General features: G+C 42.6%; 1 protein-coding gene across 1 annotated transcript; it reads left to right on the top strand.

The window, feature by feature from the left end:
• Positions 1–2,553: 2,553 nt before the first annotated feature.
• TMEM231 (transmembrane protein 231) lies at positions 2,554–18,930 on the top strand. The gene is made up of 7 exons (XM_051974672.1): positions 2,554–2,790; positions 6,438–6,607; positions 11,558–11,686; positions 12,048–12,191; positions 14,095–14,176; positions 16,372–16,477; positions 16,850–18,930. Exons 1-7 carry the CDS (start codon positions 2,652–2,654, stop codon positions 17,022–17,024), a joined length of 945 nt encoding a protein of 314 aa, XP_051830632.1. The 5' UTR covers positions 2,554–2,651; the 3' UTR covers positions 17,025–18,930.
• Positions 18,931–23,654: the final 4,724 nt, after the last annotated feature.

Here is a 23,654-nt window from a genome sequence, read left to right as displayed (position 1 = left end):
CAAATTATTATTCTTTGAAGCTATAATTATGTAAAATATAGTCATTGGCTCCAACCAGTAGAAATAAACATAGAGAATTTGAAAAATTCTACTACTGCAAGGAGCTTCATGATTCACATAAATCAGGACCTAGCTGTACTGATAACTGAGCCTGTCTGCCCTTTGTTGGGCCTCCCTACTGACCTCCTCTGCTGGGTCCTAACTCTGCCCTCCTTCACACAAAACACCAAAGTCAGAATCTCTTCTAGGTCAGCACATATGCTCTCTATGTCCCATATGAATGCAGTAGCTCATTTTTTTAGGGGTAAGTAAATATTTTTCAGGGGTCCCTCAATGGCAAAGAAAGAGAGAGAAATAGAATTATAGCACAGTTCATAGTTCTTGATTGAGAGCAGAAACTTTTAGAACGATGCAGAATCTTCCTGTTGTTTACCAATTAAAGGGAGAGGGGCACAATTGATACATTTGTCCATACCCCCAGTTCCATTTTTGTGTCCACTTCAATGATTTACACCAAAAAATCCCAACAAAATCTTTGTGGTAAAATTGGATGATTTCTTTAATTAAAAAAGAAAAAAAAACTCTCAGTTTCCAGGTACCAGCCTTAGTTTGCATTTTTTCCCAGTTGGGAGCCAGTTGGGCTCTTTTTATACCACTTCTCAATGGCTGGCTATGTACATAGACAATGAAAAGATTGAATGGTCATTTCCAAAAAGCCATTCAAACTCAACAACTTACACAAAACATAAATTTCCTTAAAGCTAGGAGGAGTCTTTTTTCCTGGGGACTTTCCCTGAAGAAAATGAGTGATAGGGTTATTAGTAATACAAAAGAACTAGGGCTGAACTCCAAGGGTTATCCAGATTAATCTTTTTCTAAAAGAGTGAAACTGTTCTGTCTCTCTGTCCCAAAAAATCCAATCTTTTCAAGATTTTTTTTAAGGCAAACAGAGCACTAAAAAGATTCCTTAGTAGAATATGGAAATAACTTAAGTTACCAGGGGCTGGAAGGCCCAAAAGAGCTGGAGAACTTAAAACAGAGTTTGGCAAAATTATCTTCAGCATAATAGCATTTATAAAGTGCTTTAAGGTCCGCAAAATACTTTACCAATAGTATATCATTTTTTCTTGTACTATTATGATACCGATTTTATAGATAAGTAAAAGGAGACAAATATGTTAAGTAACAAAGTTGCTCCACTAATAAGTGTTTGAGGCAAGTGATCCTGACTCCAGGTGATGCTTTATTCACTGTACCACTTATAGCTCCTTAGGTGGTTCAGAAGAAGCCAAATAGAATCTTTGCCTTCTTTAACTCTTAATTACAAAAGGCTAGTTAAAAGTTTGGGGCATATTTAGTCTGGATATGTTAAGACTGAGGGTGGAAGAGGGAATATGTTAGCTGTCTTCAAAAACTTAAAAGGGCTGTCATGTGGAGCTGACATTATACTAGTTTGGTTTGGTCCCAGAGGTCAGAAACAAGAGCAATGTGTGAAAGGTGTAAATAAGTAAATTTAGGTTTGGTGTCAGGAAAAAATGACTTTTTCTTGGCTCTTCTTAGATTTCTTTGGTAACAGTATGGCATTTGAGTCATCATAGTTGCTCTTGTCACATGCTATTTTCTTTTCCAGTTATTCATTTACTTAGTGAATCCCCTGGGGGCCTTTTTATGCAATTTATGCACTAATAATTTTTGAAAAATTTTGTGTCTTTCTTCTATTGACCTTGAGTCAACAAACAAGTTTTATTCTTTGGAGACTGAGATAATTCAAGATTTGCAAACATAAAACTGTCATTTTTCTGGAGCAAATTTGTCATGAAAAAAGAATATGCATTATTCTTAGTACCGTGAATTCATACTGAAAACACCACGGAGGGATTCTTTTCCAAACTGATAATCCCACTTGTGAACCTCGGGGGTAAAGCTTTCATCATACTCTGTGCTATTACAAATAGTACTGCTATGAACACTTTGCTGAGACTACTTTTTCATGCCGTTTTCCCATGAGACTGTGAGGGAATGTCTGTTACCTCTCGCGTATCTCCAGTTAAGCCTTAGAACAGTGTCCGGCACCTGTAGGCGCTTCATATTTATTGACTCCTCCCAGAGAATTGCATACTCAGTGCTTTCCCGACAGTAAACCGCGCGTACGTGGGAAGTATGTTCGCGGTGATTAGTTTCTAAAATACTGTATAAAGTCACTGTTTATTTGATGAGAAAGAGTTGGAAACATTCGTGAATTTCATTTCCTCTTAAAAAGCTCTAGATGTTGCCTCACAGGGTGGGGGGATGGGGGGCTGACAAAAACATAACCACTATGCTGTTTATCCGAAGGAAAAAAAAAAGACGGTTCCACTCATACAGTTTCAAAACGCGTCCTTAGCAAAGAACCGACAACAAGATATCTTAGGAAAACCCAGGAGTCAGTAACAGCCATTCGTCCTGCCCCCGTCCCCGCCCCCCTCTCACGCGCTATATGATTGGCTGAAACAGACTCGGCCTTGCTATTGGTTCGTTTGCCAAGGTGGCGCGGTTCCCGTGGAGACCAAGGCTATGGCAACCGAGAGAAGCCAAATCCCGTAGGCGGCGGTGACTCGTGCGGCCCAGGCCTCAAGCCGAGGCCGGTAGCTGGGAGCGCGGCGGCCGCGGCCATGGCTCTCTACCAGCTGTTCTCGCACCCGACGGAGCGCAGCTACCGCGCGGGGCTCTGCTCCAAGGCCGCCTTATTCTTGGTGCTGGTCACCGCTCTCACCTACATCCCGCCGCTGCTCGTGGCCTTCCGGAGTCACGGTGAGCCCCGCCCTGCCGAGCCCTCCCCGGGCAGGCGGCCCCATCCCCGGACCCCGCTACTCCCCGCATGGAGTGACCCCGCAACCCTCCCCAGGACGCCCCCATGTGGTGCCCCCCGACCCAGGACTCTCAGACGCCCCGCATGTGGTGCCCCCAGACCCAGGACTCTCAGACGCCCCGCATGTGCTGCCCCCAGACCCAGGACTCTCAGACGCCCCGCATGTGGTGCCCCCAGACCCAGGACTCTCAGACGCCCCTCATGTTTCCCCCAGACCCAGGACTCTTAGATGCCCCCATGTGGTGCCCCCAGACCCAGACTCTGTGGTGCCCCCAGACCCAGGACTCTCAGATGCCCCCATGTGCTGCCCCCCAGACCCAGGACTCTCAGATGCCCCGCATGTGCTGCCCCCCAGACCCAGACTCTGTGGTGCCCCCAGACCCAGGACTCAGACGCCCCGCATGTGGTGCCCCCAAACCCAGGACTCTCAGACGCCCCCATGTGGTGCCCCCAGACCCAGGACTCTGTGGTGCCCCCAGACCCAGGACTCAGACGCCCCGCATGTGGTGCCCCCAAACCCAGGACTCTCAGACGCCCCCATGTGGTGCCCCCAGACCCAGGACTCTGTGGTGCCCCCAGACCCAGGACTCTCAGATACCCCCATGTGGTGCCCCCAGACCCAGGACTCTCAGACGCCCCGCATGTGGTGCCCCCAAACCCAGGACTCTCAGACGCCCCCATGTGGTGCCCCCAGACCCAGGACTCTCAGACGCCCCCATGTGGTGCCCCCAGACCCAGGACTCTGTGGTGCCCCCAGACCCAGGACTCTCAGATACCCCCATGTGGTGCCCCCAGACCCAGGACTCTCAGACGCCCCGCATGTGGTGCCCCCAAACCCAGGACTCTCAGACGCCCCCCATGTGGTGCCCCCAGACCCAGGACTCTGTGGTGCCCCCAGACCCAGGACTCTCAGACGCCCCCATGTGCTGCCCCCAGACCCAGGACTCTCAGACACCCCGCATGTGCTGCCCCCAGACCCAGGACTCTGTGGTGCCCCCAGACCCAGGACTCTCAGATACCCCCATGTGGTGCCCCCAGACCAGGACTCTCAGACGCCCCGCATGTGGTGCCCCCAAACCAGGACTCTCAGACGCCCCGCATGTGGTGCCCCCAGACCCAGGACTCTCAGATACCCCCATGTGGTGCCCCCAGACCCAGGACTCTCAGACGCCCCGCATGTGGTGCCCCCAAACCCAGGACTCTCAGACGCCTCCCATGTGGTGCCCCCAGACCCAGGACTCTGTGGTGCCCCCAGACCCAGGACTCTCAGACGCCCCCATGTGCTGCCCCCCAGACCAGGACTCTCAGACACCCCGCATGTGCTGCCCCCCAGACCCAGGACTCTGTGGTGCCCCCAGACCCAGGACTCTCAGACGCCCCCATGTGCTGCCCCCCAGACCCAGGACTCTCAGACGCCCCGCATGTGGTGCCCCCAAACCCAGGACTCTCAGATGCCCCCATGTGCTGCCCCCCGACCCAGGACTCTGTGGTGCCCCCAGACCCAGGACTCTCAGATGCCCCCATGTGGTGCCCCCCAGACCCAGGACTCTCAGATGCCCCCATGTGGTGCCCCCAGACCCAGGCCTTTCAAATGCCTCCCATGTGGTGCCCCCCAGACCCAGGACCCTCAGACGCCCTGCATGTGGTGCCCCCAGACCAAGGACTCTCAGACGCCCCCATGTGGTGCCCCCAGACCAGGACTCTCAGATGCCCCGCATGTGGTGCCCCCCAGACCCAGGACTCTCAGACGCCCCCCATGTGCTGCCCCCCAGACCCAGGCCTTTCAAATGCCTCCCAAGAGGTGCCCTCCAGACCCAGGTCACCCAGACACCTACCCTTTTGTTCTGGCACTCCAAACCTCATCCACACTGCTCTCTCTACCCCATAATTAGAGGGATACCTCAGTGCCCCCGAATCCTAGAATGCATCCCTAGACCTTGTCTTCCTAAAGTGACCACCCACAGACTTTGGCTGTCCTCCAGCTCGATCCCTTTGCAAAATGATACATTTATTCTAAATTCAGGGATGAGACACCCCTCAGTGAAGCACGTGGTTTAAATTCTAAACTCCCTGAGGAGAAGGATTCCATGTTTTATCTTTGTATTCTCCATCACTTAGAGCAGTGCCAGGCACATAGTGGGTGCTTTATAAATGTTTACTGACTGATTTACCAACTTTATACACCAACCCATTTGACAAAAATACCTAGTCCTCCAAAATTAAAAATACACATGCAAGAGACTTCTTTTATGTATAAGAACTTCTTTTATGCAGTCTGTACCATTCACTCAAGAATCTGATTTCTTTCCCTACCCAACCTCTTCTACTTCCCATTTTCCAGAATTTTTTATACACATGCACCACACACACACACACACACACACACACACACTATGTATATCAGTCAATAAACATTAAAGTCAAACATTATTAAGTACCTACTATGTGCCAGGCACTGTGCTAAATTCTAGAAATAAAAAAAGGGATAAAAGACAGCCCTTGTCCTCAGAGTTATGATCAAACATGCAAATATATGGTTATATCTTTATTTTGGACTAATTTTCACACATATGTATAGGTGTGTACTCACATACATGCATGAGCATCTATATCACATGCATGTATACATATATGTATCATATGTTATAAATAAGCTTTCTGCGTGTACTCAATACGCGTACGAGCATCTATATCATGTGCACGCATACACACACGTGTATCATATGTTATAAACATGCTTTCTACATGTACTCACATGCATGTGCAGCCATATCATGTGTATCATATATTATAAACATGCTTTCTACATGTACTCGCATGCACGAGCATCTATATAGCATGTGTGTGTACATATATGTGTATCATAAATATGCTTTCTACATGTATATAAAATATTTACAATTATGGGTATTTTGTTATAATTATTTTTATATATACTATATAACATAATTGTATTGCAATTTAATATATTTTACATAATATAATATATTTTGTGTCATAGTATATACAACATCCATGTGTTACATACAATATATACACTTATATAGAGAGATCATATTAATAGTTTTATTTGTATATGTGTGTATATGGATATATGTGTAGCGTGTGTACCAAGAGCACATTTACAATTAGAAAGTGAGAAAGAAAAAGCATGTCAATACAGACAGACAGACATATTACACTCCAGACTTAGACTCCTTTACAGTCAAACAATAAATATTTCTTAAAAGCCCACTATATACCAGGTGCTCCCTTTATGCATGACCTCTTCCATTCATTTCTTTATCTCTCCATCCTTGACATGCCTGTGCTAATTCTGAATTCCCAATGGATTTGGAAACTGCCCTTCTCATCTTCCAATTTTGGGTCACCAAGCAAGGACCACTACCCTTACTCTTGGCTTTCCCTCATTTCCCATTTCTTCTCCCAAGTCCTATTCTCAGTGGTGTCTCTTCACATCTTGTGCCTTTTTTTTTTGGTCATGATAACTTCCTTGGTCCCTTCTATTTGCTTCTTGGTGTTAAAAGCAGGCCTTGAGCTAGGAACTTCCTTCTCTATGACTTGGTTCTGACTTCTGTACGCTGTCTAGGTTTTTGGTTGAAGCGCAATACCTATGAAGAGCAGCCAACTGTCCACTTCCAACATGAGGTGCTGCTTGTGGCTTTCTTGCGCTCCTTGTCTGGAGAATACCTAACCTGGAGCACATTTCCCACTTTTAATCACCTGCATGGAGATAATGTTCGGGTGTCAATGATGATGGTAGGTGGCTTCTATACACTAAAGCAGAATTTGTTATTGACATTTTGTTTTGACAAATTGATCATTTCCCAGTAAATAACCTCTCATAATAATACCTTCCCATGAAAAGAAAGTCATTTAAGCAAACCATCTAATTTCATAATTGCCACAGACAAAAAAAAAAAAAAATGTGATTTTTCCAGTCTTATAGTTTACCATTTTTTGACAGAAAGGAAGAATATTTCAGCTCTCTCTTCTCCACAAATTTCTATTGGACTTGACCTGAATTCTTTTCATTTACTTAATGTATTCAGGTGACACAATCATTTAATCAACTCAAGCATTTACTAAGCATCTACTGTATGCCAGAAACTGTGCTAGGCACAAGGAATCATACATGAAATAATCCTAACTCTCATGGAGCTTATATTGTAGTGGGGGCAACAATAAAGACATATATAAATATAAGGGCTTGACATAGAAAAGTCCTGAATATAAGAAGACTCACTCTATTGAGATAGATGGGAAAAAAAACAAAGTAGTTTGAGAGGTAGGGAATGTGTATAGTTAAGAAATTCAGGATGTAGAAAATGGTGTTTGTGTTGAATGTTGAAGGTTTAGATTGTGAAATGGAACTGAGTTTAGAGTGTCTTTGAGGCAAGAAGAACAACCACTGAATTGCTGGGAACACAAATATATACATAAGTATATGTAGAATTAGTATGAAAAGAATAAAGACATTAGTTAAATGTGAAATATTTGGGAAAGGGTACTAGGAATTGAGGCAATCAAGAAAAGCTTCCTAGATAATCGATATCTGGTGGTTTTGAGAATTATTGCTTTATGATCATCTTTAAGAGAGTGTAATGCTCTAGATATTCATAACTTGTTTTATTATGTCTCTTAAAATTCTTAACTTTTTGTTCCCATATATAAATTCTGTGTTATATTCTATTAAATTTGAGTTTAGAGAGCATCTTGTTGCACTTTGATTTAGCTTTGGGATAGAGGCAGGACTATGGTTTCAATGGTTTAGGAAATTCCCTGGTCAGGATATATCGATTGTATGGTCAAACCAAACACATCAACACATTGACCTTTTCTGAAAATGTGTGTTTCATTCCATACCTCTGGTCCTTGTCTCTGTCAAGATATGGGTAGTATAACAGCTGACACTAATATAGTACTTTAAGATTTGGCAGAGTGTTTTACATATGGTCACGCATTTGGTTCTCACACCAACTCTGTGAGATGGTGCTTTTATAATTCTCTTGCAGATGTGAAAACCTGGATCCAAGAACATTAAGTTTACATGCGTTTGAATCCTGATCCTCTAAATCTCAATAGTCTCCATTAGCTTCTTTATTTATTCTCTAAGGTTTCCTAAGTAAACCAACCAGTTATCTTCAAAAAAGAATAATTTTTTCCCTCAAACTCTTCCCACCCCCCTTTTCTTGGCTAATGCTTAGTCATATAATTTATTTGTTCTGTCATATTGCTATAGTGTACATTTCTAGTACGTTGTCAAATCATAATGGAGACAGAGAGCATCCTTGCTAATTTAATCCTGATATTATTTGGGAATATTCTAGTCTTTCTACAATACAGATAAATACTAGACCTTGATTTGAAATAAATACTGATGTGGCTGATAGTAGGCACCAGAAGATGTGCTTTAGGAGAAGCACCAAATATTAGGCTTCAACCCTGTGAGGAATTCACAGTGACTGTTCTCTTTGGCAAAAGGTAGATTTATTTAGGAGAAGAGGTTACAGAAAAAAGATATAGTAGACATCAGGAATATTAAATATGAAATAGGGATGAGAGACCATAGAAAGGGGTTTTATGGAAAGGTCAAATTCCCTGGTAGAACTTGATCTGGAGAAAGGAAACACCCCATGAGGTTGAGGCATGCCCTTAGTTGGCAGGCTTAATCCTGAAAGGGACTTAGATCCTAAAAGAGTTAGTTAGCTGTAAGGAGGAGAAAGAGGATTGAGAAGCATAGTGGAGTTAGGAGTAAGGGGAAAGGCATGGGGTCAGGGTAAGGGGAAAGACACTATGAGGCATAGTGCTGTGGTGGACTGACTCAAAGAAGGGCAATGAAAATGGCAAGGGCTGTAGGTAGATTTATAGGGAAAATTTAGCCTCAGGGACTTAATGTAACTTGGATGTCTTACTAGATTACCTCTACAGAGGGTGGAACCACAGTACTGAATTTATAATCCATCAAAGCCTTCCTGACTGCTGTAGGAAATATTTTTTGTCAGTACTTCAGTTTCTCTCTGCCCACCATACTTACCATTTAGGACCTCATCAAATCCATATTCAGAAAAGACCATCCACTGCATATTTTTTGTGTATGTTTTTGATACAAAATATATCTTAAAAATACATCAATTATATAATTGTATTGTTTTTGTTACTTGTGTGATTAATTATATCATTTGTGTTCATGTTAAACCTAGCCCTGAGTATCCCTAATATTATTCCAGCTTGATCATAACAAATAAATTTTTTATATACTGCTATACAGAAATTTATGTGTATGTATTTTTTTATGTTTTCATATCAATATTAATGATATTAGTATCCTCTCTCTTCTCTGGTTTATCCCTCTCTGGTTTAGGTATTGGAACCATACTTCCAAATAAAAGTAGTTTCGAAGAACAGTTTCTTTCTCCATTTTGGAGAACAATATATTTAGCACAGGCATTAATCACTCCTTAAATGTTTGATGGAACTCATTTATGAATAGATTTGGTTTCTACTGTTGGAATTTTTTCTTTTGGAAATTTATTTATTGCTTTCTTGATTTTTCTTTGAGATATGTATTTGTCTAGATTATCCCCTATTTTATTAAATATTTTCTATTTTGTAGATATTGAATTATTTCACTTCAACTTTCTCCTAGAATTTTTGTATCATGGCTTTTCTTACAACTAAGAGGGTGCTATTGGAATATGGAACTGGTAGAACCTATAGACTAAAAAGGAATGAGTGATGAACAAAAGAATCCACTGGAGAAGTGGTGTTCATTAGGTGAGATTGGCAAAGAAAGCCAGAAGTCCTGATAAGATTACTCCCTGAAGCCAACAGGGTAAGGCTGTACTGGGGATCAAGCTCAACCTTACAGGCTCAACCCCTGTGGAGGTATTGGGTTACCTCCCCTTACTGTATCCAAAAGAAAGCCAATTTATGATGTCAAACCCCTGAGGTTAAATTTCCCTATAAATCTGCCAGTGTTCCACGCCTTCTTTGCTAAATCCCTTTTGGGTTAGCCCAGGACAGTGTTCTGCCTCATGGTGTCTTCTCTACCCTCCCCCATGCTTTATTCTGTATTATAGATAACTCACTCTATTAGGCAGTCAACTCCTCGATGCAATTAGCCTGCCAGTTAATAACATACTTCCACCTCATGGAGTATTCCCTTTCTCCTGGTTGATTATGAGTTCTACTAAGGAACTTGTCTTTTCCATTGTTAGTTGTTAAAATTCCTTTCCTTGCTAACTATATGCTCTCCCAAATCAATTCCATATTTACCATTCCTTGTGTCTATTCTATCTCTTCACTTTGTCTGCAACTGCAACTTCTTCTGATAAATAAATTAATCTTTGTCAAAGAGAAGGGCCATTATGAATTCTTCACATGATCAACCCCCAACATTTGGTACCTACATCAGCTTCCTCATTTGGTGCCAATTGCTCTCCTGAGTCTCATCATTTGGTGTTAGATCTCAGTCTCATCAGTGGGAGGCAGTGTGGGAAAGTGGAAAGAGTAGGGATTTGGAGTTGAAAGATTGGTGATGAGCGAGGGAGGAATAAATACAGACAAAGATGAAGATGAGTGGAAAACATTTAGCTCTTTGTGAAAAAGGATATAATGTAAAAATGAATTTTGACATTGCTATTTCAAAACATACACAGAAGTGTAGAAGACCAAAGTTAATCTTAATCTACTTCTCACCTATAATTAATTTTGGTCTTATTAGTAGTTATTCATCTCCATATTGAATGAACCACTTGGTTTGGGAAAACACAGATTTTATAGCTCTGAAAGACGGAGGAGGGAGTGGAGCAGGATCTAGGAAGTAACAAGAAAGTGTTTTGAGATGCTGAAACTATCCCAAAGATAAATCTGGGAAACTTAAGTTTCCTATGGATGTTGAAGTACTAACAATGAGAAAGCCAGATGAGTTGTAGCTTCTCATCATTCTCTGTAGTCTGGGAATTTCCTAAAAGGTTACTGTGACTGTTTTAAAAAAAATGCTAAGTAGACAGTCTCAGACACTGACTGACCTGATTATGCTTAATAAAGGAGTAAAGGAATCACTTTGATTTGAACCAGTTGGAACTGAAGTTTTAGTCAATTTTCCATTCTCTGATGTGAAACGTTTTTTTTTTTTAAATAATAGTGTTAAATTAGAGAGACAGTGAACACCCCAGGTAAAGGTTTGAGTCCAGCTTAGTGTTTGGTCATTCATAGGAGGAGTTACATTTATACAGCACACAGAAATAGCATGATTATCTTGATTTATTTGATGCTTATCTGCTAGTGATGTAAGCTGTGCTTTATACAAATCAAATATCTGTCCACAAAGGACTTGGAACATAACTTACACACCTTTAAACATTCCCTTTTTTGGTAGCACTGACATCTCTTTGGGGGCCACTTCAGAAATCTAACTATATATCATTTTTATATATCAGTATATATCTCTTTTTAAAGATCTTTTGACCTTTGCTAGTTCTTGGCACCTGGAAGGTAGTATGTCAGTGGATTTCAGTGGATGGTGTGGCCAATAGACATTATCTATTTTTTTGTATTTTGATATAGGAAAAATACAATTTGATTCTGTTTTCTTATGGGACACTGCAGGATAGAGATGGTGATTAGAGGAGCAAAAGTAGAATTTGGACATATTTGTGTACATATATTTGTGATTTCTGTTAAATGGATTGTAATGTCTTCCAGGCCAGAGAAGAAGACAAGAACCAAGATGGGAAAATGGACATGTTACATTTCAGATTAGAGCTTCCCCTGAAGCCTACTGAACATGTCCTGGGAGTCCAGCTTATTCTGACGTTTTCTTACCAGTTGACTGTAAGTGACTTTGTTGTGATGCCTTTGCTTTGGGAGGCAGGGAGGAAGGAGGGAAAGAAGGGAACCCGTTTCTGCTGCATTTCCCACTTTATCCACACCCTCTATAGAGCAGAGAAAAAGAATGTCTGTGGGACACAGGGTCCGAGGGACCAGGACACCTTTCTGGCTCCTTGTTCGAAGGTTCTAAGACCTGGGCTGCTCTGAGCCTATTTTCTGGTCTAGTGTGGGCTTTGATGGCTTGAATGTGTCCCATTTGGTTCTATAGCTCATCTGAGCTCAGAGTTCTGACCTCAGAGCATTCATGGGCCAAGGCCCTGAAGATTCGGCCCCAGTTGAGTTCTCTCATAAATCATTCTTTCAGAGGATGTCAAGATTTGTGATGCAGAGCATGGCCTTTGTCCAGTCATCCTTCCCTGTCCCAGGTGCCCAACTGCATGTGAATGGAGACCTGAAGCTGCAACAGAAGCAGCCTTTGAAATATCGTGGGGTAGATACCAGATACAATGTAAGCTCTTTCTCTTTCTTTTTGAGTTCTGCTGCCTTTGTAGTTACTATTTATAAATTGCTTTAAAGTGGCAGAAAATGCATGTTGCAAATATTGTCCTTTCAGTGACACGAAGCAGTCTAGAATTCTCCCCAACAATTGCTTTACAGTATGACTAGACAGGGCGGGGTGGGTGGTGGAGTGGGACACCTATGCATTTACTAAAAAGCTATAAACAGGTAACCAGAATGAGATCTACCTTTTAGAAACCCAGATTAAACTAGGGAAGACAGTGCTTGGTGGATAATTTAAAAACTGGGAGCATTCCGTGATAGTGTAAAAGAGAAATTCCAGCCAGTGACAGTCAAGAGTCTGGGGGCACCTCAGGCCTGGCAGCGTGACCCAGGACATAGAGAAATAAGGTTGTTGTGGAGCACAACCAGAATAGGAGTAAAGAGCATAGAATCATTATTTTAAAAAGCTCACTTGGTACAGACTCTTATGTAAGCAGGACACCTGCACCTTGAAACGACAGGGAAACAAGCGGACCCTTTGCCCTTTGATATTATATGCCTGTGGAAGGCACTGTAGTGCCTTGGGTAGAGCTCTGGCCTGGGAATCGAGAGACCAGCATTCTAGTCTTGTTCTGTCCTTGACTGGTTGTGTAACCTTGGACAAGGAAGGGATAACTTCCATCTGGGCTCCAGGTGGTTTTGTTTTGTTTTGTGTTTTTTTAAATTTTCATTTACTTTAATAGAATTGAATTTTCCAGTTTGAAAATACAACAAAGCAAATACCTCCAAGGGTATTCTAAGCAATAAACTCTCTTGGTTGCCTTAGTTTCCTTCCCTCTACCCTTTGTATATTCATGGGGGCTACAGAGTATTTGGCTATGAGATGTTATAGATAGTGGGGAGGCTCAGCCTGGAAACAGGCTCCCCACCTCACCTGTTTCCAGGCTGACACCCCCCCTACCCCTAACCACACACACACATACAGGGAGAGAGAAACTTGCAGGACTGTTCCAGGCCTAGCTACCAACTCTGTGGACCACACATTCTTAATCTTTAAAATGACGTTCTTGCTCTCTCAAAAATTCTGTGTTTAATTATTAGTGAGTTTTGATCTTTTCATTTTAAAAGTGATATGAAGAAACCGGGAATCATTCAGAGAAGATCCAGAAATATGATCAAGAAACTGGGAAATAAATTCATTAGGGAAAGTAAAGGGATTGATTTTGTTTAGAGAGGCATTGCAGAAAGTGAGGCAGACCGTCAGAAATTTTGAGCTTCTATCCTACCACATGGAGCTAGCTTGGGCAAGTTGACTTCTCTGGGCCTCAGTTTCTCTATATGCAAAAGTAGGGAATTGGACTCCTTGCAGCTAAAAATCTGTGACCCCATGAGAGGCAAGAGCTAATCAGTTTTTTTCTTGTCTCAGCAAAGGAGAGACTGAAAGGAAAGGGATCTAAATGGTAGGGAGAGTTCACTTCAATATAAGGAAAAACTTCTTGATGGTCAGTGTAATTCAGCTGTCCAGCAGGCCATGAGGGAAGTTGGGGAATCTCCATCACTGGAGGCCTTTCAAAGGAGGGTGTGTGACCATGGATTTGGAAAGAGCATTTGGTCATGTGATACCTAGTCCCTTCAGTTCAAGGGCTCCATGTTTCTTTCAGAACCAAAAAACCCTTAAAGCTGGGGAGTTTTGCTATCTAGATAGATTTTATTTTTAGCATGTGCAATAAGAAGGAAGAGGAAAAAAGTCCTCTGCCCATCACAAATGGCAAGCCCTGTACTGGATATCATTGTTTCACACTGACGGGGTCACTCTCGATCACTCACAGCCTAAAGAGGGAGAAGGGAAAGGGGGAGAAGGTTGGGGACGAAGACTGGTGCTCACATTTACATCACCTGTTGTATCACAGGTGTCTGTGATCAATGGGACGAGCATTTTTGCAAGTGACTATAACTTGAAGAGTATTGCTGCTGCATACTATGAAAGGAATGGTGAGTTATGAGTCTCATTCCAGGGTTTTGGTAAGGGGTGGCACCCTTTAGAGAGGGTCCTTACAGCTCAAGAAGAAAAAGGCAGTGCGGATTCTGGGAGTGGCCGTTGTGGGGCAGCTGGAGAGGGCCGACCTAGAGGCTGCGAATGGGTTCTGGTTATCCTTTCCCTTTCTCTTCTTCCTATCTTGATCTCAAAGCTGTCACCACAGCTCCAAGATTCAAGGCTTGCTTGGGTTAATGATAATAATTCCCTGCATTTATTTGATTACTAACTGTAAGAGTTTTTATTCATTTACCAAGAACTTATTTGACACCTGCTGTGTTTGAAGCACTGCATTACCTATGGATGATGACTGAAAATGAATAAGACGTGTTCCCTGCTCAACAGAACTTTAATCTGTCAGTTAATTAGTATTTATTACTATGCTGAGCTCTAGGGTACAAAGAAAGGCAAAAAAAGCAAAACACTCCAGGTCCTGCCCTCAAGGAACTTAACATTGTAGTTGAGGCAACATGTAAATAATTCTGTGTGTGTATGTGTACATGCATTATATACACATAAAGAGTTATATTTATATCCATAGTTATATATCTATGTGGATACACATATATCTGCATGTGCATACATACTTATACATACACATATAGTGTAAACAGAGAAAATGAAAGTTAATCTGAAAAGAAGATGGGATTTGAACTGAGCCTTAAATAAAGCTAGGGAAATGGAGGTCCAGGTCAAGAGGAAGAGCACTGCAGCAGGAGGATTGGCCTGTGCAAATGCTCATTATGGGATTTGAAGGCTAGGATATAAAAAGCAGCAGCAGGTCAGTGGAGCTGAACTCTAGGGTATATAGAGAGGAGTGAAGGATGAAACAATGAGAAAGCCAGGAAAGGGTTGGCTTGTGAAGGACTGGAGGCAAAAGGTCCCATAAGGTTACCTTCCACAGCGCCATATGCAACTTGTAAGAGTTTGCCTTTCTTTGTATTCCCAGTAGTTTACACACATAGTAAGTGCTTAATAAATGCTGCTTGACTTACTGACTGACAGGAATGCAAAAGATGAACAGAGCTAATTAATTAAAGTTAATTACACAAGGCTTCCAGAAGGAATTGGTGAGTTTTCTCTTGAAGAATGGATAAGATTTCCATAGGAAAAAGCAATGGGAGTTTTGGCTATAAACACAGGGAATAGCAGGCAGAAGGAAAGTAAGGGGCTGTAATTAGGAGGAGGTGAAAATCTAATTTGGCAGGGATAGTATATAGAAGGAAATTGTGTAATAAAGGCTGGAAGGGTTAGCTGCAGCCTGCTCACAAAGAGCTTTGGAACTGGGGTATAGAATCTGACCTGTTAGGCAATGAGGAAGAATGGGAGGGTAGGAGTATGTGATATATGTTGAATTGTTTATGAGGAAGATTAACATGGTAGTGCCTTTCACATAGTAGGCACTTAACTGTATTGAATGAAATTGTGAGAGAGATTGGAGGCTATTGAAGTAATCTAAGTCAGGTAATGAGATCCTGAATTAGGGTGATATCAACAGGAATGGAAAAGAGGGGCTGACTATGAAATATTTTATAAAGGTAGAATGAACAGGATTTGAGGGTTGCTTGGATCGAAGGTAAAGGGAGGAAATAGCAGATAAAGATGAAGGAGAGATCAGGCAAGCACAAGTAACTAGAAGAGATTAAGAGTGCCATTAATAGAGGGAGGAAATTGAGGAGCCGAAAATTTGGAGCTGAAGAGTAGTAATAAAAAATTAAGTTTGGTTTTATAAGTACAGTTAACATGGAACATTCTGAATGTTCCTAGAAATTTTATATAAAATAAAGGAAGGGAATAGGATCTACTTTTTGTATTTCTCAAATGCATAAAAGGAACATAAATACTCATTCAGGATCTTCTAACATTAATAGCACAAATAGAATGATGTAAAATTTCTCCACTATGGCAGGACGTCAAGATTTTTGTTAGAGAGGATGGGATTGTGGGACCATTCCTTTTTGTTTAGCTCAGCATATGGAACCTTACTGAAGGGCTGATGTTTTTTCCAGTGGTGTTTCTACTGTTACCATAGCTTCCAGACACAGCAAGTACCATACACAGACATGTAGTGAATCCTCTATGAGAACGGATTTGAGCTTTTGGTGGGGGAATATTCCATTTTAAGGGATGTCTTTTCTTGGTTTCATTGCAGTAACTACAATCTTGACTGATTCCAACCCAATTTGGCTGGTGGGAAGAGCTGCAGAAGCACCATTTATAATTAATGTTATCATTCGATATCCCATGGAAATCATTTCATATCCTTTGATGATTACCAGATAAGATAACAGAGGTTAATACTGGCCTTGACTTACTCTTTTGATAATAACTAAAAGGAAAAAAATACCTAAGTTATGCTAAGTGGAGGCAGATGCTCAAAATGATGGAGTCCTGTTGAGCTGCATGCTTTTACAATCCCACTAAAATAACTTGGTTTCTACCAACTTTTCCTTAAGGGGGGAAACAACTTAATTTCTCTCCCCCCTTTCCCCGCCAGCATCTTTTTCAGACCAGAATTATTCCCTGCCTTACCCCTTTTAATAAGGATATTTGAAACATTTTGGCTATTTCCTGTTGGAACAAAGCCTTAGGGCTCTGTTATTGATGCATGGTTCCTTAACAGTTGGTACCTATTATCCAGGTTTCTGGGAGACAATCAAGTTTGCCTGGATTCAGTATGTCAGTATTCTGCTAATCTTTGTTTGGATTTTTGAAAGAATCAAGATCTTTGTGTTTCAGAATCAAGTGGTTACCACAGTCCCTATAATGACCCAAGAGGAAAGTTATAAAGAGCACTTATCTTAAGAAACAACTCCTCTAAAAAATGACTGGGCCCAGCCACATCGACCTCACTGTGAGCTTCAGAAAACTGCATTATCACTCTTTGGAAGGAGAAACTGCCACCATTTTGTAGTAGTCACAAATATGAGGAAGAGCCGACAACAGACCATTTTGACATCTTGGAAAGTGTTCCATTTTTTGATGACTGAAGGTCACATATTACAAGGTTTTCCCTATGAAAATCCTTTATCACTGTAGGGCTATCTTATGATAGACATGCAAATTCTCGACACTCATTTTTTTCATATACATTTGCCATTTAGATCTTTAATTAGAAGTAGATGCCTGTATGTAAGTATGTAAGAGATTTGGGGACAGGAATGGTACCTATCTACCCTTGGTTCACCGAGCAGCTAAATGCCTTTTATTGGCTAATAAAAACCTGACCTCACTTTTATTCACATCATCTTCTGCCCATTATTCTATTTCTCTCTGAAATTTGGGATTGAAGATAAATACTTCATTGCCTTCTGTGACTAATCCATAAGGTGTTGCTGTAGAGACTAGTATTGTAATGGCTGCTTTTTTTCTTTCCAGCTGATACCTAACAGCTTAAACACTGATTTGACCACCACCCATCTTTGGCCTCCATGAGAGGGTCTGATCTCAAATCAGTTTAATGAAACAGTTAAGTTTCTTTTCAGCACAAAGTACCGGGTACAAAGATAAGGTTCAACAAGGGCCTTGCTTTCAAGGAACTTGATCTAATGGGAAAAGGACAAGTATTCCAATAACTGTGATTCAAGGGAGAATAAGGTAAATCCCCAGGAGAAGCCCAGGCAGAGTGCTGTGGGAATTTGCAGGGAGGCAGAGTCTGGAGAGTGTGAGGTCTCGGATGGGTATTGAGAGACAGGCATAGGGACAGAAGAGGGAAGAACCAAAAAACCAGCAGCAGAGTGGGATGGAAGGAACCCCAGATGGGAGTTAAACACCTAGACTCAGTTACTTCTACCAGTGTGATCTTAGGCAAATCACTTAATCTCTGTGTGCCTCATTTTGCTCAGCTGTATAAGTGTTTGTGGGGGAAAAGGTTAGGCAGATGATCTCTAAGGTACCTTTCGATTATAAATTCACAACCCTGTGCACTTCAGTGAAGGAGAAGCTTTGACCAAAGGCAGGTGTTCTTTGGAACATAGATCCTGCTTCTCTATGAGACGGTAAGACAGAAGAGTCATTGTTGTCGGCTCTGGTTCCCCCTTGCCCAAGGACAAGAGAAAAAATGAACCTTCCCTTCAACATGTTGGCATGGAAACAGACAAGAAGAGAGCCTGGCTTATTGGATTGCCTGCTGCCCATTCATCCTGAGAACAGACAAACACTTTAAAGGGTAAAGAATTTACTTTATGGCACTGAAGAGACATCCACCGACCAAGTGAAGATGTCCTCCCTTCTCAATTATTGTCCCCACTGTTACCTGAAGGTCCTGCTTTGATGTACCAACTGTTCAACACTTGTCACTTTATTGGGTTCTCATTTCAGAAGCAGATCTTTTCAGGATTCTGACTTGTCCAAGATGGGAGTCCTGGAAAACAAAGCTGTTTCAATGTATTCAAGCACAGAAATGCCTGAACAACTTTATGAATGTTAGGGACTGTTTCTTTTCTTCTTTTAACATCTAGGAATGTAAAAATGCCAGAATAGACTTTTTAAAAATGTAACCTAAAAATAACTTCTGGGATTCACACCAACTAAGAAAAAAAGTAGCAAGACATTGGGAGAGGGGAGAGAGGAGGGGACCTGTTTAAGTGATGAATTATGAACTTTGCTTAAAATTGTTAATTAGACTTAATGCAAAATTTGTATGGTTTATAAAAAACTATGTAAATATTCTTTGGTTTTGTATCTTTATGATTAAAATGTTCAAAATACATGTGTCAAGAATTGTGGAATTTTTTTTCCTCTAGTAAACCCTTTTCTGCAATCTTACTTAAATTTTGTGTTAAGCTTCCTTTGTTAAGGCATTGCTCAGAGCCATGGAGTTTATTCATTGGCGCTGTAGCAAAAGCAGTGAGGTACAACCAAACAAACGGGAGTTTTCAGCTAAATTCACTTGACGGCATGTTCTAGCCATAGCCTGGAAAATTACAACTTTGTTTTGGAAGCATTCGATTATTTAAAGGCAGGAACAACTCTGCTTCTGAAACATGGTAGATTTGAGTTGAGAGGGAAAAAAGTGAAATCGGCTTCAAAGACTGTTTCCACAGGCAAAGCCAACATTTAAGGCAGTTGCTTGGTAATTTAAGAAAAATAAAAACCAATCTGATTTTGTTTAAATTACCTCCCAAATTTAGGGGCATCATGTTTGATCTAAAAGCATTTATTAAGCACTTTTTGGTTACAAAGTATTTTATATACATTATTCACAATAGCCTTTGTGAGATATGAAGTGTAAATATAAGCCTCCATCTTCAGGCTAAGGGAAGTGATTTGCTCCTAGTCATAGCCTAGTAAATTAGAGGCTCCAGTGTCTGCATCTCTGGCTCTTGCACTAATTATATCATGCTGCTCTAAACTCCAGCTATGGAAGAGTAGCATTCTGAGAGGAAATGAGTTCTTAAAAGAAATTTAAATCATCCATCTTATGGAGATAGTAGAGGTCTGCCCTTTAACTCACAGGAAAAGGAGTTTCCTTTATTCAACCAAAACCAAGTTTGTAGCTGGCATTTTGTTTTCACTAAAGATTGTGCTAAGAAACATGAGGAGATGAGTGTAAGACACAATTCTTGGCACTCTTAGAGCATGTGCCAGAGTGGGAGGTTAATGAGCTGAGCTGAGGGTTCAACAGTCCAAGAGCTGACCCTTTCAGTGGGAGCCAGTGAGCAAATGCTAAGTAGCTCCTTCCCTTTCCCACCATGATTGGTCTTATTCTTCCAGGAGATATCTTTTGGAGACTAATTATGTTAGGTTTGCTGTTTTCTCTTTTTTTCCCCCCTCGAGAAATGTGGGAATGGGGGTGGGCAGGGAATCAAAAACAAGATTTTTTTTTTTTTTCCTGCTTGAGCCTTGTTTAGTTTTGAAGGCTGGAGCTGAATTTGGAAGGCAGCTCCTCTTCCAGGTCACTTTGGCTTAGAACTTTAGGGTGACTGCTCTTGAGTTTCTATTTCATTCACAAGGGCCTTTTTGTACTCTCCAGCTGTCTTTATAACCTTTCCACAGCTCTCCCCTTCCCTTGCTTAGTCTGAGATGGTGTTGGGGTGAGCGTGCTCCCCCATACTCAGCTGGTTCTCTGGGAAAATAGTAATAGAGAAGGACACATTTCACACAGTAGGCACTCAGTAAATTTGCTTACAAGTGCCTGGACCTGGGAGGTAATCACCTAATGAACACTGTGTTAAACCTGGATCCAAATATTAGCCATGCCGTCATGTGCAAGTGATTGAAATATTTGTGCCTCAATTTCCCAGTTTATAAGATGCTGGGATTTGTCTCCATGGTCCACTATAGCTCTAAAGTGTACGCTCCCTTCCTCTGGGGGCATAGAATATCAGACGTGGAATGGGACAACATCCCATTTTGCTGACGGGAGTGACTGACCTAAAGTGTCATACACAGTCCATACACAGCCATACACAGTGCCATACATAGACACTTCAGGCCTGTGTCCAAATCCCTTGTTCTCAGTGGGGCAGCTCTGCTGGCCCTGAATGGGAGGGGAAAATCCCGGATGGCTCTGGTCTGGGGACGGTGCCTCTTGCCTTGTGGCTGGCACATCTTCCGCGGCTACCGGCCTCTGCCTGCCCCCGCACCTCCACCTTTCAGAGTGGCAGACTCTGATCCAGAAAGTCTGGCTCTGCTATTTGCCAACCACTTTTTCCTCATTCGGCCTCAGTTTCCTCATTTACAAATTTGGACTAGGTGATCTGTCCAGCACTAGGGTCCTCGGTCCTCTCGCTTCCCCGGGCTGAATCCCACCCCCACCTCGCTGCGGACTGGCGTGGGGGGGATGACAAGGGACGAAGGAGCGGGGAGGGGTTCAGGCTTCCCTTGCCTCCTGTCTCCGCCCCTCCCGGCGTCTGGGAGCCACTTGTGCTCACTGAGCTCCAGGACTGCAGAGACGGCGCCCCGGTCCCGGGTCAGTGGAGGGCAAGAGCAGAGAGGTGCAGCCTGGGGCTCGGGACCCCGCCAGCTAAAAGCAGGTACGGGCTGCGGGCCGCTGGCAGCGGGCTACAGTCCTGGGGATAAGGACTGGGGTGGAGGGGGTCAATGCACCTCCCGGTACCGGCACTCATCGCTCACCCAGTAGGAGCAGCAGCCTCCGGGGTCCGCGGGATCCCCGGGATCCCTCCTCTCTCTGATCCAGTTCATTAAGTCTTAACCTCGGGTCTCCAGCACCTTCACGTGCCGTTCCCTCAGGCGCCCAGAGTCCCGGGACAGCCCCCTGCCTTTTGGCACCTCTCCCTCATCACTTTGTTTCTCTCCAGTCCCAAGATCGCTTTTCCTTGTGCCTCTGGGACCGTCTGATTGCTGTTTCTGCTCCCCTTTAAGGGCCAAGAGCCTTTTTCAGTCTCTGGGTCCACTAAGATCCTCTCCCTTCTCCCTGCTCTCCCATATTCCAGAATCCCTTCTATCCCTAAGATCTGGCGTTCTCTCCTGTTGCCATACCTGGAGAATGCCCGTTCCTGGGGTCCTCCTACCCTGCAGGGTCTCGGGATGACACAGTGATGGCTTTGGACATTCTTGACTGAGGGGGAAGGGCAGACCTTGGGATAAGTCAAAGTGGGTAGCCGTTCCTGTAGCGATTTCATTTGGGGAAAGAGAGCCCATAGCTACAATGGCAGCAAATATATAGGAGCATTTGGGTATTTAATGATAGGGACTGTCCACTGCATTCTACTTCTTAGAATTACAAAAGAATGGGTAGGATGTAATGTAATGCCGGAGAAACTGAAGCAAGATAGAGGTTAGAGAGTTCTAATAATTTAATTTATTGGAGAGTAAGTCGATTGACTGGATTGGACTCTCATCTCCAAGTATTTCATCTCGAATGTGGGGTATAGAGATTCTTTATAGGGAGACAGAAACATTGACATAATGGGGAGCAGATGGGGTGACATGATAGGGAGGCACTGGAGATGGGAAGAATATCTGATATTCTGATGGGGAAAGGCATCTATATTCTAATAGATTGGGATGGGGAGCAGCATCTGATATTCTAAAATATAAGATTTTTTATCCTTATCAATTATTCTGATGATCAAGAGGAAAGGGTGGTATGGTAGCCTGAGGTTTGGCACAGAATGACTGAAATAGGGCAGTTCAAGGAGACTGTGGCATTCCAGTTAGAGATGGCTACCAATTCACTAAGTTATTAAGCGTGCCTCCTCTGAAAACAAAGACAAATTACAAGAGTTACTTGTCCATGAGGATTTTACTTTCTATAGGAATGAATCTTCAAAATCATTTATTTTCTTTCCTCTCTTCCCTTCTCTCTCTCTCTCTCTCTCTCTCTCTCTCTCTCTCTCTCTCTCTCTCTCTTGCTGAGGCAATTGGGGTTAAGCCCAGGGTCACACAGCTAGGAAGTGTTAAGTGTCTGAGGTCAGATTTGAACTCAGGTCCTCCTGACTTCAGAGCTGGTGTTCTAACCACTCCTTTAGTTCATTTTTCATTTTCCAGGTAGGAAAACTCCAAACTCCACGAAAATGGAGTGAATTTCTCTCCTGCCACCAACAACAGAAAGCTAGTTAGTTAGCAAGTATCCAGGTCTGAGCCTATGAGAATAGAAATTCTGTTCTAGGCACAGTCTGAAAAGCCAGTGCAGGCAGGTGAAATACTTCAGTGGAGGGCAAGAGCAGAGAGGTGCAGTTTGAAGTTCAGGGCACTTCCAGCTAAAAGCAAGTATGGGCAATGGACGGGCTGCAGTCCTGGGAATAGGGACTGGATGGAGTAGGAAGCCCTCTGCTTTAGAAGCTAGAATCCCTTTCCCAGCTTGTGTGTGTGTGCTCGTTATTACTGGCACAAGGGAAACTTTTTTTATGTTTCAATGAGAATGGAAATATTTGTGTAGGAGCCACATTGCTCAGTGTAGAAATGGGGAAGACGCCAGAACTGGTTAAGGTGTCTAGGAGGATGAATTACAGAAAAGAACCAGCCCTAAGACTGGGCTAATTAGATTTCATCTAAAAATGTGACTGAAGCTATTCCTGTTTATACTATCAAGTACCAGTCTAATCCCCTCCACTCCCAAAGTAGGACAAGGCTGTTACTTCTCCCTGGGCATTTTACATAGATTGGATGGATCTTCATGGAACCATCTGAGTGCCCAGAACTGAATCCTGGTGCATTGTGCTATATTATATCGAGGGGTGCCCCATGTACTTTCTCTTTAGTTCATAGCAGTAATGTACACCATCAGCACTTTTTTCCAGGTTGCTATGTTGGGTGAAGGGAATCAACCATAAATAACAATTCTGTAAGTTTCCCACCAGGAAGTGTGGAATTAATAAGGGGAGATTTAAGAACTGGTTGTAGGAGAGTTAGCAGTTCTTGAGAAAAGCTTACCTTGGGAGCTGTGTCAGCCAGAGCAGAGCGGCTTACGGACACTTAAAGAGACTTTCTTGATGTTTCTGTATACCTGGTTTCACTGGAAATGAAACT

This window comes from Antechinus flavipes, chromosome 2, assembly GCF_016432865.1.
Source record: "Antechinus flavipes isolate AdamAnt ecotype Samford, QLD, Australia chromosome 2, AdamAnt_v2, whole genome shotgun sequence".
Taxonomy (NCBI): domain Eukaryota; kingdom Metazoa; phylum Chordata; class Mammalia; order Dasyuromorphia; family Dasyuridae; genus Antechinus; species Antechinus flavipes.
This window is presented reverse-complemented; position numbering and strand designations above follow the sequence as displayed.

Excerpts from the sequence above, each read along its gene's own strand:
- TMEM231 (XM_051974672.1), top strand. The coding sequence starts at position 2,652 with ATGGCTCTCTACCAGCTGTTCTCGCACCCGACGGAGCGCAGCTACCGC. Across the intron at positions 2,791-6,437 it reads CGTGGCCTTCCGGAGTCACG|GTTTTTGGTTGAAGCGCAAT; the intron begins GTGAGCCCCGCC and ends TACGCTGTCTAG. Across the intron at positions 6,608-11,557 it reads TTCGGGTGTCAATGATGATG|GCCAGAGAAGAAGACAAGAA; the intron begins GTAGGTGGCTTC and ends AATGTCTTCCAG.